The sequence below is a fragment of the Lissotriton helveticus genome, chromosome 8 (genome assembly GCF_964261635.1).
Source record: "Lissotriton helveticus chromosome 8, aLisHel1.1, whole genome shotgun sequence".
Taxonomy (NCBI): Eukaryota; Metazoa; Chordata; class Amphibia; order Caudata; family Salamandridae; genus Lissotriton; species Lissotriton helveticus.
The window spans coordinates 533,254,993-533,269,028 of NC_136069.1; the positions used below are offsets into that span (position 1 = coordinate 533,254,993).

A 14,036-nucleotide genomic window follows, 5' to 3' on the forward strand; every position below is an offset into this window, starting at 1 on the left:
GAAATTTATGATGCACCTGTCCTAAAATAAAGTGGCCTTTCTTGCTCTTAAAAGAGGTGTGGACAATGATTCCTTGCGCGATATATCATCTTCTGCATACTCTGCAGTTTTTAACAAATAAATAATATTGTTTCTAGCTCAAAACGATCAAAGGGTATTAATACACTGTGTTATGCGTTGCAGCGCAGTGGAAGGCTATTCGCAAAGGTTGACTGATCATCTTTTGGTGTTTTTTTGCTGTATTTGGGTGTCAAAATTGTACTAAAAGGTATGACCTTTGCTCAGATAGAGTAACGTGTAAAATAACAAAATAATGAAGTAATAACATCCCAAAATGTGCTGCATTGTAACTCATAATTTGCCTGTTTTGCTGCATTATTTAGTCAATCCTCCTGCATAATTTGGTCTTCCGTTGCCTTATATTTCCGGTGTCTCTTCCTGTAACCATGCTAATGCTTAGTAGCATTTGGGTACCCCTTTAAGGAATACATTGGGGGTGAACAGAATGATTGCGGTCCCTCCAAGACTCCAAACTCTCCAAAAACGTATTGACCGATGCGCTTCAGGCAGAGGCTTAAACCGCTCCTAATCAATGTGTATGGGGTGTCATGATACTAACTGTATGCACATCTACAAAGTTGCAGGATTAGATACAGGGAAATCACGCGGGTGAGGTCGCATTTTGTCTATACATTTTGAAGCTTCAGATCCGCAATAAAGCTCAAAAAACAAAACTGACTTTTGGTAACAGTTTTTTTTGTTTTGTTTTTTAAAATTCAGAAGGAAAAAGGGTTAAAAGAATTTAAAAAAATATGCTGGGTTAAGTGGTAATGAAAAACGTATTTTGCCTTCAAAGGGCAAACAAAGACTCCATCCCAATCTGGGCACTGTTACTGCACACTGCATCGAGAAGCTCTAAAACGCGTTCTTTAATTAGGCCACTGTTTCTGCATTGAGAGCTATAAGAAGGACCCAAGGCACTTTACCTTGTAAATAAATCCGCAAATTGAACCTTTGCGGTACCTGAGAGGTTAAAGCTTTCAAGCCGCGAACGCGGGCGGCTGAGTGCAGGTTATGCAAATAGATTTAAAATGTTAAACACATCTTAAGCTTGACTGGCTGATGCTCCATAAGCTACGCAGCTGTCAGAAGGATATGGACATCTTTGTCACAAACTTGTCATGCGCGTCCTCGTGAGGGGGGTAGGTCTCTAAATCCTTCTCCAGCTGCTGAAGTTGTCTTTCCATCTGCTTTAAGTTCTTCTCCAGGTTCTCTGCTGAGACTGAAAGAAACAAAACAACGGAATTAAAGATGATTCACTTGCACGAAAAAAGCTTCACAGTCCGATAAGCGGGGGGTTGGTGGAGCAAATGTGAAATCGCGTAATTGAACTCAAACTAACTGGGTAACTTATCGGGATTTATAGAAAAATAACTAGTAGGAGCTGCTGGTCGTGGGTGTTTGTTAACAATTCTAGGAGCTGGTAGGTCTAAATGCAATACAGCCTACGTGATTAGCGAGAATACAATATTAACTATTTCCCTTCCGTCAACCAGTCTAATTCGCATGTTTAGTTTGGGAGTAAAAAGCTTGGTATTTGTCTTATACTCCGCATTCATATTTCCGAAGCTTTCCGGACGCCCCTCACCTTCAACCTCCTCAACGGCCTCTTCTCCCCTTTTACACGAAGATGAATTAATGAGATATGGATTTTTGCAAAGTCGCTGAACTAATAATATTTCTCATGTTTTTTCATCACCAATTTTGAACTTCTAGTACTAGAGAGGCTAGGCTATTTTATTAAAAAGTCCAGCATTACCATAAATATTCACCTCGATGGTGGCTCTCGGCATCCCTTAGGGTACATGTACTCAAAGTCTACAAAGAGGTGGCACATTTTGTAAGCAACAGGGTGTCAGACCGGTCTACAGCTATTTCGTAGCTGGTACTGCTAACCCGAATGACATTCCCTAACGCACAATATACTTACCTTCGGTAACGATATATCTGTAAGAAACAGTAGTTAGTGTTAGATTCCTTACCTTAGAATATCCCCAGGCGTCAGGCTGGATCTGTAAAGTTTTTGTCAGCAGTACCCTTGCACGTCGGTAGGCGTCGTCTGCGGCTCCGTGTCTGTCGTCGGCGTTATGATCACCAGGATGACGTTGTCGGAGTCCTTAGACGCCGCCCTCGCGCGCTGACGTCAGTTCTGTACATAGCTTTCCGCACCAGGAACGCAGAGCCATGATAGAAACCGACACTGGTGCCAAGAAACTGGGGCCCCCAAGGGAGATACCTTAACCCTAGATATCGGTTCGCAGAATGGGGAGGATGGGTGGGGCGGTAAGGAATCTGCCACTAACTACTGGCGAAAGTAAGTAACTTGTGCATCTGAAAGAAACAGGTTAGTGTTAGATTCCTTACCTTAGAATAGATACCCCAGCAATACCAACCCCGGTGGTGGGTCTGCGAACCAAGATCACACCAGAAAGTCCTGGAGAAAGGAACGGCCGAAAAAGCCATCTCTCCGGACTTGGCTGTCCAGGCAGTAGTGCCTAGGAAACGTGTGCAGCGAGGCCCACGTAGCTGCCTGACAGATGTCCTGCAAGGGTACTCCCCGACCCAGGGCAGTAGTAGCCGCCGTGGCCAGAGTGGAATGGGCACGCAGCCCCATAGGAGGCTCCTTTTTCGCCAAGGAAGAACAGACCTTGATGCACAAAACGACCCACCGAGAGATGGTCTGCTTGTGCACCGCCTGTCCCTTCTTAGCGCCCACGTAACCAACAAAGAGCTGGTCGTCCACCTGGAACTGGCGTGTGCCGTCTAGATAGAAGGAGAGCGCATGTTTTGGGTCCAGATGGTGGAGCCTCTCTTCCTCTTTCGAGGTGCGGAGGCGGAAAAAAGGTGGGCAAGGTGATGGACTGCCCGATATTAAAGGCTGTAACCACCTTGGGCAGGAAAGAAGGACGCATCCTCAGAAACCTTGTCCGGATGGACAGAGGAAAGGAGGTTTAGAAGATCGAGTCTGGAGCTCACTCACTCGCCTAGCAAAGGTGATGGCAACCAGAAATGCAGTTTTAAGAGTCAGAAGAAGTAGAGGACAGTTATGAAGTGGCTCAAAGGGAGCGCACATCAGATAAGTTAGTACAAGGTTCAAGTTCCACTGAGGCATCACGAAAGGAACAGGAGGAAACAGGTGTGTGATGCCTTTCAAGAATCTATTTACAACACAGGACTTGAACAGAGAAGGCTGATCAGGAAGCCTCAAGAAGGCAGATATGGCCGAGAGGTAGCCCTTGATAGTGCCCAGAGCAGAGACCTGCTGGGCAAGAGAAAGAAGAAAGAGGAGAACCTCTGAAAGGGGGGAAGAGAGTGGATCCACAGCCTTTGCTGTGCACCATGCCACAAATTTGTTCCACCTGCAGGTGTATACCGATTTTGTAGAGGGACCCCTGACTGCCAGAATCAGATCACAGACTTCAGGAGGCACGTCAAATGGCCTCAACTGTTGCCGCTCAATCTCCACGCATGTAGGTGGAGACTGGACAGGTTTGGGTGGAGGACCGTCCCATGCTGCTGCGACAGAAGGTCCTCCTGAAGAGGCAGACGAATCGGGGGATCGACTGATATGCTGAGTAGCTCGGGACACCAGTATCATCGTGCCCAGTCCGGAGCCACAAGGATGACTTGGGCCCGGTTTCGCCTGATCTTCTTCAGCACTCTGGGCAGAAGAGGTATAGGCGGAAAGGCGTACAACAGAACGCAGCTCTACTCGTGGCGAAAAGCGTCTCCGAGCGAGTGCCGCCTTGGAAATTCCAACGCGCCGAACTGATGAAATTGCGCACTCTCTTCGGTGGCGAATAGATCTAACCAAGGTTCTCCCCACTGCCGAAAGACACCTTGCGCCACTTCTGAGTTCAGACGCCATTCGTGATCCATCATGCACGGCGGCTGAGTTCGTCTGGCCTGGCGTTCAAGGAACCTGTGAGGTGTTGAACCACCAGGGTGATGCCCTGGTGTTCCAGCCATGTCCTGAGGCGCAGAGCCTCCTGACAAAGGGTCCACGAACCCACCCCGCCTTGTTTGTTGCAGTACCACATGGCGGTGGTGTTGTCCTTGAACACCTGCACTACACTTCCCCGGACAGAGGGAAGGAATGCCTTCAGTGCAAGGCGGATCGCCCACAGCTCCAGAAGGTTGATATGGAGCCGGGACTCCACCGGAGACCAGAGGCCTCTAATCTCCGCCTCCCCATGTGACCCTCCATCCCAGGAGGGATGCATCCGTCATTACTACGTGCTCCGGTTGGGGTAGGAAGAGGGATTTGCCGCTGACCCAATCGCGGTCGTGAGACACCACTGCAACTGACTCGCAGTGCCCTCCGAGATCTGGACATGGTCGCACAGGTTGCCCTGATTCTGTCCCCACTGAAACTTCAGGTCCCACTGCAGAGCCTGCATCTGCCACCTGGAGTGATGCACCAGAAGGATGCAGGAGGCCATCAGCCTCAGGAGCCGCAGCGTCAACCTGACCGAAACTCGGAATAAAGGCTGAAAGATCGGAATCAGAGCCTGAATATCCCAAACCCGCTGTTCGGGGGGATAAACCCCAAACTGCGCAGAGTCCAGAACCACTCCGATGAAAAGGAGCTCCTGAGAGGGGCACAGGTGCGACTTCGGCACGTTGATGAAGAACCCCAACGAGTGCAGGAGGTCGACCGTAGTCTGGAGGTGGGAAACGATTGTGTGAGGCGAGCCTGCCTTCAACAACCAGTCGTTGAGATAAGGGAAGACTGGCACCCCTGATCGGCGCAGATGAACTGCGACCACCGCCATCACTTTCGTGAACACCTGAGGGACGCTGGTAAGGCCGAAGGGGAGCATGGTAAACTGAAAGTGCTCGTGGCCTACCGTGAACCGCAGGTAGCGTCGGTGCTCCGGCAGGACGGGGATGTGGAAATATGCGTCCTGCAAGTCCAACGCTACCATCCAGTCTCCAGGCTCTAGGGCAGCTAGGACCTGAGCTAAAGTCAGCATCTTGAACTTCTACTTCTGGAAGAAGCCGTTGACGCTCTGGAGGTCCAAGATAGGGCGTAGGCGTCCTTTGCCCTTTTTGGGTACCAGAAAGTAGTGGGAGTAGCAACCACGTCCTCCTTCTGGCCCAGGAACGCGCTCTATGGCCCCCTTGGCCAAGAGGGCCATAACTTCCTCCTGCAGAAGTCGCAAGTGATCCCCCGATACACGGTGGTTCTGCGGTGGCATGGCTGGAGGAGTCGCCTCGAAGGGGAGGGAATAGCCCCTTCGGACGATTTGCAGCACCCACCTGTCCTTAGTGACAGTGCGCCAGTGGAGGTGGTGATGGCGAACCCTGCCCCCCACTGGCGTCACATGGGCCTGAAAGCACGGACTAGGAGGGTTTTGAGGCGGATGCTGCGGGGGAAGGTGTGGACTGACCTCGTTGCTGCCCCCGACCGCCCGGACGGCGGTTCCCACGGCCGCCACCGCGTTGGGTATTGCCCTGCGGAGCGTGGCTGGCGGCGCGTGTGGGCGCACCCCTTCCGTGGCCACGAAAGGAGTGAAAGGCAGCCGATTGCTGGCGCTGGCCCGAGAGGCCCAAGGACTTGGCCGTAGCCCTGGAGTCCTTAAAGCGCTCAAGCGCATGGTCTGCCTTGTCGCCAAAGAGGTGACGGCCATCGAACGGCATGTCCATGAGTGTGCTCTGGACATCAGCCGAGAAGTTGGCGGACCTCAGCCAGGCGTGGCGTCTGACCGCCACCGTCGTTGCCATCGCTCTACCCAGCGAGTCGGTGGTATCCAGCCGACACCTGATGGAATACTTGGCTGCATCCCGGCCCTCCACAAGGGCCTGGCCGAGTTTGGCCCGTACCTCCAACGGACACTCTGGCAGCACTTCCGCGACTTTATCCCACACAGAGTGGGTGTAACGTCCCAAGAGGCAGGAGGTGTTGGAAGACCGCAGGCCTAGACTAAGGGATGAGAAGATCTTCTTCCCATACTGGTCATACCTCTTGGATTCCCTGTCTGGCGGGGCCGACGGGAATGCTGTCTGGGAATTGGAGGCCTGGATGACCAGGCTCTCGGGGGTAGGGTGGGAGGACAGGAAACATGGGTCGCCCGGGGCTGGGCGGTGGCATCTGGCCACGTTCCTATCTACGGGCGAACCCGTAGCGGGCTTGGACCAAGTGCCCAGAAGAACGTCGGTCAAGGCCTCATTAAAGGGTGTGATGTATTCCTATAGGTTCTGTATCGATCCCCCTATTCCTGACCCTGTTCTGGTTAATAATTAACTAGCAGCCATCCCACGGTGCAAAAACCGTTATCTGATTAAGCCACACCACGGCACAGGAACGCGTTATCTGATTAGGTCATAACGCTTGCCATCTAATTAGGCAAGCACTATTCCTCCAGCCCCTGATAAGGCATACGGAGTTCTCAAAACAAATCAAACCTATGACAACCTGGGAAAATCCCTGCGGCCATTGTTTTGATTTCACCGAGAACTTCAGTAAAGAATGTGCTAACGACCAGTCCGTATGACATCCTTATTGACGTATCTATGTCCATCCTTACGTCAATCTCGGCACCTTACAGGTATAAATATTACCGACATTGCCTTAAGCAAACACACGCGGTGGTGACCAGATCGGAGCAGCGAGACTTGCCGAAGAGGCCAGCACAGAGCGGACCCCACTGGCGCTGCCCCGCCTTCCTGACGCGCTGAGAACGAGACGCTGCTTTCTCCTGCCGAGAAATCCAGCTCCGGCGCTTCCAAGCAGCCCTTCGCAAGACCAAAGACGAGAGATACCAGCCCTCAACCATTCTAGATCTCAGGTACAGAACTGAATAACCCCTTGCAGAGAATTCTTGAGTCAGTCACTTGGCAAAACAAACTTAACTTAAACTGCTACTTATCTACTCCCGCCCACGCATTAGGCTTAGGTCAGGTACACCGGGGTAGGCGTAGTTAGAAGCACCAGTTGAGTACGATTAGTCAAATGTAAATATGTATGTATCTATTTTATCCATTTTAAATATCATATGGCTTAGAAACCATATCAATGCTTTTACAGTATTATTTTATAATTCTGCTTTTATTGTATGCACTTTACTTAACCATAAGTATTGCAATATTATCGATTCATTTCTCTTGTACGAGAAAAGAGACTGATCAATAAATAACATCTTTTATTGAACACGCCCGTCTCTTCCTTTTCTCTACACTCTGGTGAAACTAAGAATGCACTGAACTGACTGAGTAAAATAAGTTGTCTTTTGTTTTCACACGACTCTAGAGATACACTCTTGATTAGGGGAGAGCAAAGTTGTCATGTTCTATGGTTGTCAGAAACTAAATCCCTTCTTGTCTATCCAGGGAGGTTCAACTCCTCCTTGCCTATTCGAGAAAGTTTCTAGTGAACTCTGAGCTAGCTGGCACACACATAAACTTTAAGTCTAATATCGTCAGTAGAAGACCTAGTTAACCTCCGTCCTAGGTCTATACTATTGAAGGTATTATTCCAATGCGCAGAGCCTATTGGGATAATAGGAACTACACTACATGGCGCCCACACGTTTGGATAGGCGATAAAACTAACGTAAGACATTAGAGTAACTCAGTCGTGCTTTTTCACTCAGACCCCTTTTTTCCCATAATACTCCAAAGACGTCTGGAGTGGGTGAAGGGTCATATCCGCCAAACCTCGCAGGAGGAGACTCCTATGTATGGTTCTTGGTTTAGTCAACGTTGAAGGATACACTGTTCCAAAATATTGTGCATCTAATCTTTGTTTCCATAAGAAACCTGATCTGCAAACAACGGAATAACCTTCTGGACAGTACAATGTCAGACAGTGAAGGAGAAAGAGAGGCAGCTAGAATAGCAGCTGAACTCGTAGCAGCTGATAATACTATGCAAGAAGCAGACCCGGATATAATACTCATCCCGGTCAACAAAAGGAAATCTGTAACTTTAAAACTTATAGAAAATGGACTGACATCTAGAGGTGGCACAGTCATATTCGTAATAGAGGCACACGAATATCGGCAGACAGAGGTATTCTATTCATGGATAAACTTTCCAGCAGCTAATGCTGTAACAAAGGTCTTCCACTATTACAAAACAGAGGAACCTCCTGATGAGTACATTCGTTTCGAGGAGGTGGAAGTACCACTCAAATTCCAAGAGCACCTGCTCTTGTTAAATGGCGCCCTAAAACATAATAATCACATCACCAGGCTCGGTCCACTAGGTAGACCAGGAGCAACGTGGCCGGTCCTAGCCGGATACACACCACATCCAGACATCGAAGGGATGTCTGCAGCAGCTCTTTTAGTACAATTAAAACAATTAATAAAAGTACATAGACAATTAGTCCAATATGTAATGCGGACTTCAACAATCCAACCAGCAATCAAAATTCCACAGCTGACCCCTCATCAGGGGAACACAAATAAAATTACACCACAGAACATACAGTCCTGTCTAGGTAAAGTACCCGCAAAACGGGAACAAATACCTTTCTGGCTAGCACAAAAAATCACTCAAATAGAGGCGGTGTTTCCGGACACCACCCCGGTAGAAAAACACAGGATTCTGACTATCTGTCTTCCAATGGGAATCGCACCACACGTGGAGGACTGTGACACTTGGGGTACAGTCTTTGCTTCCATCTACACAAAAACACATGGTGTACCATCCATGTCAGTAATACCAGATGTGCTAAAACAAATTCAAGATGAATATGGTCCAGAACCCGCTTTAACTCTTGGTATGAAATTACTGAAAGACTTCAAGCAGGTCTCGGCTATATTATTAGCCAACATAAAGGGAGAAGCAGCGAAGGTGGCGATCCGCCAAAGGTTAAAAGAAACAGATATAGCAGACCAACCAGCTGAAATTGCCAGAATTATAGAAAAATCCTATGAAGAACTAGGTAGAGATAGTTTGGGTGGAATACCGGTGAAACCCCAACTAATTGAAAGTCCAGAAAAAATATTTATAAAAAATACTCTATTAACTACACAAAAAAAGAGCTGGGAAGGAAATAAACAATCCAATCCTAAAGAAAAAAGATTCCAGACCAGAGGAAGGTCTCCTCGGCGGAGAGAAAGATCTCCTGACCAAGGACGCAAGTCTCCCCAAAGGGAGCGCTCTGTGAAAAAATACAACCTTAGAAATAGGGATAATATAAAGAAACCTGATAGATATCAAGATAATGATACACGTCCCTCTCAATCTTTTCAGACTTCCTCGCAGAAATCGGAAAGAAGAGGACGATCAGAACACAGGGAAGGGCACGTCAAGTCCAAAGACAAGGAAACTGCTCATCCAAATAAAAAATTACAATTTCCAAAAAAGAAGGTAGCCAGTATTAAAGTAATCAATAATGCCGAGAATACTGAGGACACAACTGAAAAACGGAGAATGGGCTCAGACAATGCTAGACAGCGCAGCAGAAGTGAGCATAGCTCGCAAAGTCCTTATGAATCATCTGGAGACAGTGGACACGAATGAATACATTCAGGTGGAAACTGCCGACACCAGAGTTAGCAAACCTCACAAAATATATGAAATAACATTACGTATAGAGGGGGATAAGACTAGAAAAATAAGGGGTTTATTTTGGGATAATCTTTCCAAGGGCTATGACATCCTTCTAGCTGAACGAGACTGGCCACCCGAGTTTGTCAGGGAGTGCCCACATGGCGAAGAAATAATTATGCCTGCCTTCTCAAATCATATTCCTATTCATAAAAAATATACACCTGCAAGAAAGTGGGCAGTAGCTCAAGCTCCTGCTTTATATAAAAATCATGTAGGATGGGATGAGGACTCTCCTCCTCACAAAATCCAGTTAAAATCACAACCTACTGCACAGAGGCAGTACCCAATTAAGCAAGAAGCTAAAAAACAGGTAAAAGAGATCCTAGATCAACTTGAATACCAGGGGGTGATTGAAACTTGCACCTCACAAATGAACAACCCTTTGTTTCCTGTCGCCAAACCAGACAATTCATATTGTCTTGTTTTGGATTACAGACACCTTAACTCATGTTGCAAAACTTTTGCAGTGCAAAACTCGCATAGTGCTGCACTAATGAATAACATAGTGCGCAAAAAATACAAAACAACATTAGACATCTCTAATGGATTCTTTTGTCAAAATATAGCACCCGAGAGCAGATATTTGACTGCGTTCTCGGTAAATGGCTCGCAAAAAAGTTTCTGCCGTTTACCCCAGGGGCACAAGAACAGCCCAGGATTATTCTCAGCGAGAGTAACAGAGTTACTACAAACATATGATGACGAGGCATTATCCTATGTCGACGACATTTACCTAACAGATGATGACTTGGATACTCACTTGAAGAGAGTGAACACCATAATACTTGGGTTCGCAGCAGAAGGTTACAAATTCAACTTTAAAAAGTCAAGAATTGCCCATCTGACAGTCCTGTTTTTAGGATATGAATTATCAAGTGAAGGCAAAAGCCTGGCTGACAATTTCCTAGAGAAATGTGCTGTACTCCAAGCTCCTAGAACATTAAAAAACTTACAATCAATTCTAGGCTTCCTAAATTTCGGAAGAACATACATTGCAAATTACGCAGAAAGGGTCAAACCCCTTTATGATCTAATAAAACCAGATTTTAAAAGAATCAATTGGACTCAAAAACACACAGAAATTTTGAGATCTTTACAAACAGACATGTTAATTAAAACAAAATTAGAAACACGTGACAACACACGCAATCTTAAGATTCGAGTCATCCCAGGAAGATGCGGATTCACATACCTGACCTCTAATGAGGGAGAAAAGGTACCTATTGCATATAAATCACACTTGTACACAGAAGCTGAAAAGAAGTTCAGTATTAAAGAAAACATTGTTCATGCAGTTCAAACGGCTATAACAAGAGAAAAAGACAAAGCTGACGGTAGACGTATCACAGTCAGAACAGCAGAGTCAGCCTTTGAGGCATTAACAACCCCATGTAATTTACCAACAACAGCGTTGAATCCAGAATGGATACAATGGGTGAATTCAATTACAACGGACAGAGAAAAATACTACTTTGATCCAGAATTAAAAGAATTAAAATATCTAGAATATGAAATGACATACCCTCTGCCAATCGACATTCGGCCCTTACGACAGTACGCCTGTGTAATCTATACAGACGGCCATGCTCAACCACCAGGGTGGGGAGAACAAGCGTATAACCCCACATGTGAAATCACAAAAGAAGTGTGGCACGGAGGGAAACTGAGACCTCTGCTAATAAAAACACACTCAGTAGAAACTAATTCTGAAGAACAAACTGAAATAATAGCATTGAAAATGGCGCTAGATAATGCAGATGGCGAATTCCCGACACTTATAGTGTCCGATTCATATTACTGCGTCAAATCATATAACAACGATTTGCAGAAATGGATTCAAAACGGTTACAAAGATGACACAGGTGCAACAATAAAGCAACAAGTGCTTTGGAAACAAATAGTTCTTTTGCAGAAAGAACTACCAAAAACTCACGTGATACACTCACTGAGTCATCAGTGTGATGGCGTTCACGTTGCAGGGAATTCATTGGCTGAGACAGACACAATGGTAGCAACTGAATCGGCTTCCGTAGTTAGAAAAAAGCGTGCAGTAAAATATATTGACGGTGAAACAGTGCTGGCGGTGAAAACGTCATCAAAAGGCGACTGCTCAGCGCTACCGATCAACTATCCACTCAATTATACATACATAATCGATGCAAACTCCGTTCCTTTTGCTCGAATCCCTGGAGTGGGGGATAGAGTAATTCCAAACACGGACAGGAGAGGCTTGTTAATAGCAGACGCACATATGGGTGAGGGTCTCAGACACCTCAAACTAAAAGATTCCCTGGAAGAATTACAATCAGTGTATTGGTGGCCAGGCATGAGCCTGCATCATTACATCTTTGTAAAGAACTGCCCAGACTGCAATAGAGATCGCAGTGGCGAGCGAAACGGTATACTACCATGGCGTTTCACTCCAGAATGGATCAACAATAAAAAATAATGCGTCCAATTAACATATAAAGACTAGTTTCCACTTGTAATGTAGACCCCAGCACTCGGCTGACGTCTGGACTGTTATGAAAAGATTTGCGAGTCTATAATGGCATATACGCTAGAAGCATGCTACGTTTGGCTAATGTTTTGTCGTCTTGCCCTAAAGCGTGTGGAAAAACATGGGCAAATGAGCATAGCGGGACTCTTCTCACTTCCTACCTGAGGGAACGGGATGGTGTAAAGAAAAAACCAAAGGCATAGAGCAATCTATAACAGCGAAGGTATTAGGTTCGGGAGCTGGGTGGGTCAAACATCTAATAAGTGTCCAACGTAGTCTAAACAACCTGCCAAGAAATTCTCTGAGGGGATTCAGTCCGTACGAATTATTGTTTGGGACTAGAATGATGGTCTTAGATCTTGACAGTCAGACTTCAGTGGTTAAAGAAAAAAGCTTTGATATCAAAGATCGTTTGGCTATTTTGCAGGACTTAAACGAAACAAGGAAAGACCTGAGCAACATAAAATTGAAACAACAGCCAACAACCACTGAAGAGAAACCACCTGTCCCAGCAAGACCTGTCTGGATTCCAAAAGTCGGGGATCTAGTCAGAGAAAAGATCGCGGTAAAGAAGGAATTTGGGCCTTCTTACAGAAAAGCAGTTCCTGTCTTGTCTATCAACGGGACAAGATCAGTAGTACTACCGCCTCTTGCTGGTAAAAAGGAGAACAGAGTTGTATCAATCGACCTGATAAAACCACAATCATGTGGCCGATAGCAAACAGTAGGCCAAGTGGACTCCCGATAAGTAGTAGAACACCAAGGTTTGCTACAAACACAGAGGTTCAATCTAAGAGGCTACTCACATTTGAAATGCCTACAGAACAACAACAAGGACTATGCAACAATGCTATGGAACTTAAACCTCTAAAAACCCAAATAAAAACATTTAGCAGAAACACACCAATCTACAATGAAGTAACAAATGACTATGCTGCTGCAACAAAACACACTAATAAAGCAAACAGTAATCCTGAAGCAATTGGAACAATAGACAGAACGGCATCCGGCTACTTCATCAACTTCAATGATTCATCTGAAGATCTGAGTGAATCAAAGGAACAGACATCAACAAAAACCTTTAAAGATAAAGCTAAGGAACTTTTTCAACGTCTGAAAGAAACCTATCTGATTTCTCCATGGATTGAATTCTGGGTGGCCTTAGGTGCACTTATCCTCATACTTTGGCTCATCATGGTACTATGCTTGGGACATTTCATTGAAGGAAAATATGCTAAAATGGACACAGCAAGCCAGAAAATCAACTTGGTCCTCAAACCACACACATCTTCACACGTCGAGAAAAGAGAACTTTCTTCAGTCAACTTCACAGCCAATCCTATACCCGGTGGGGTAGCATGGGACAATACTGATTATGAAATCTATGGTCCGGTTGAAATCCTGAAGTATCCACATCAAATTAAGATCTCATTGAGTGACTTTGTAAAACCAAGCTCATTTGCTGATTGGGACTTTGAAAGTATTAATGATATGATGTCTGACCTAGTGATGTCTGCTAAATTTACAAAACATGATTATTTGCAGGGTTTGTCTAATTATGATAAGATGTTCTGCTATAATCACTTTGGTAACCATTATCTGCATAAATCTGCACAACCTAGAAATGTTTTAAATTATAATCAATGGGAACATTGTGCAACCCCTCCAAAAGGTAGCTCAAGAACTTTTTATGACAAATATTCATATTTTTCAGGGTTCAACACAAGTAATGCAGAAACATTTTATTTCAAATTGTCAAACAAGACAGGTACAAAGACCATGCTTACAAACACTAAATTGATATATTCAGACTCATTTTTTGAACAAATGAATACATTTGGTTTTGATTACTGGGACAAAAATGTTGAAGTAAAAAGTGTTTGGGGTACAAAAGAATGGCAAGTACAAGGTA

At 45.7% G+C, this 14,036-nt stretch overlaps 1 protein-coding gene across 1 annotated transcript in view; it reads right to left on the bottom strand.

Annotated features, from left to right (window-relative positions):
* Nucleotides 1-14,036, bottom strand: part of DIAPH3 (diaphanous related formin 3) — a 2,176,287-nt gene that overhangs the window by 643,836 nt on the left and 1,518,415 nt on the right. The window contains exon 23 of the mRNA XM_078657410.1: nt 1,157-1,282. Coding sequence (XP_078513536.1) covers nt 1,157-1,282 — 126 coding nt within the window. The remainder of the gene's footprint in view (nt 1-1,156; nt 1,283-14,036) is intronic.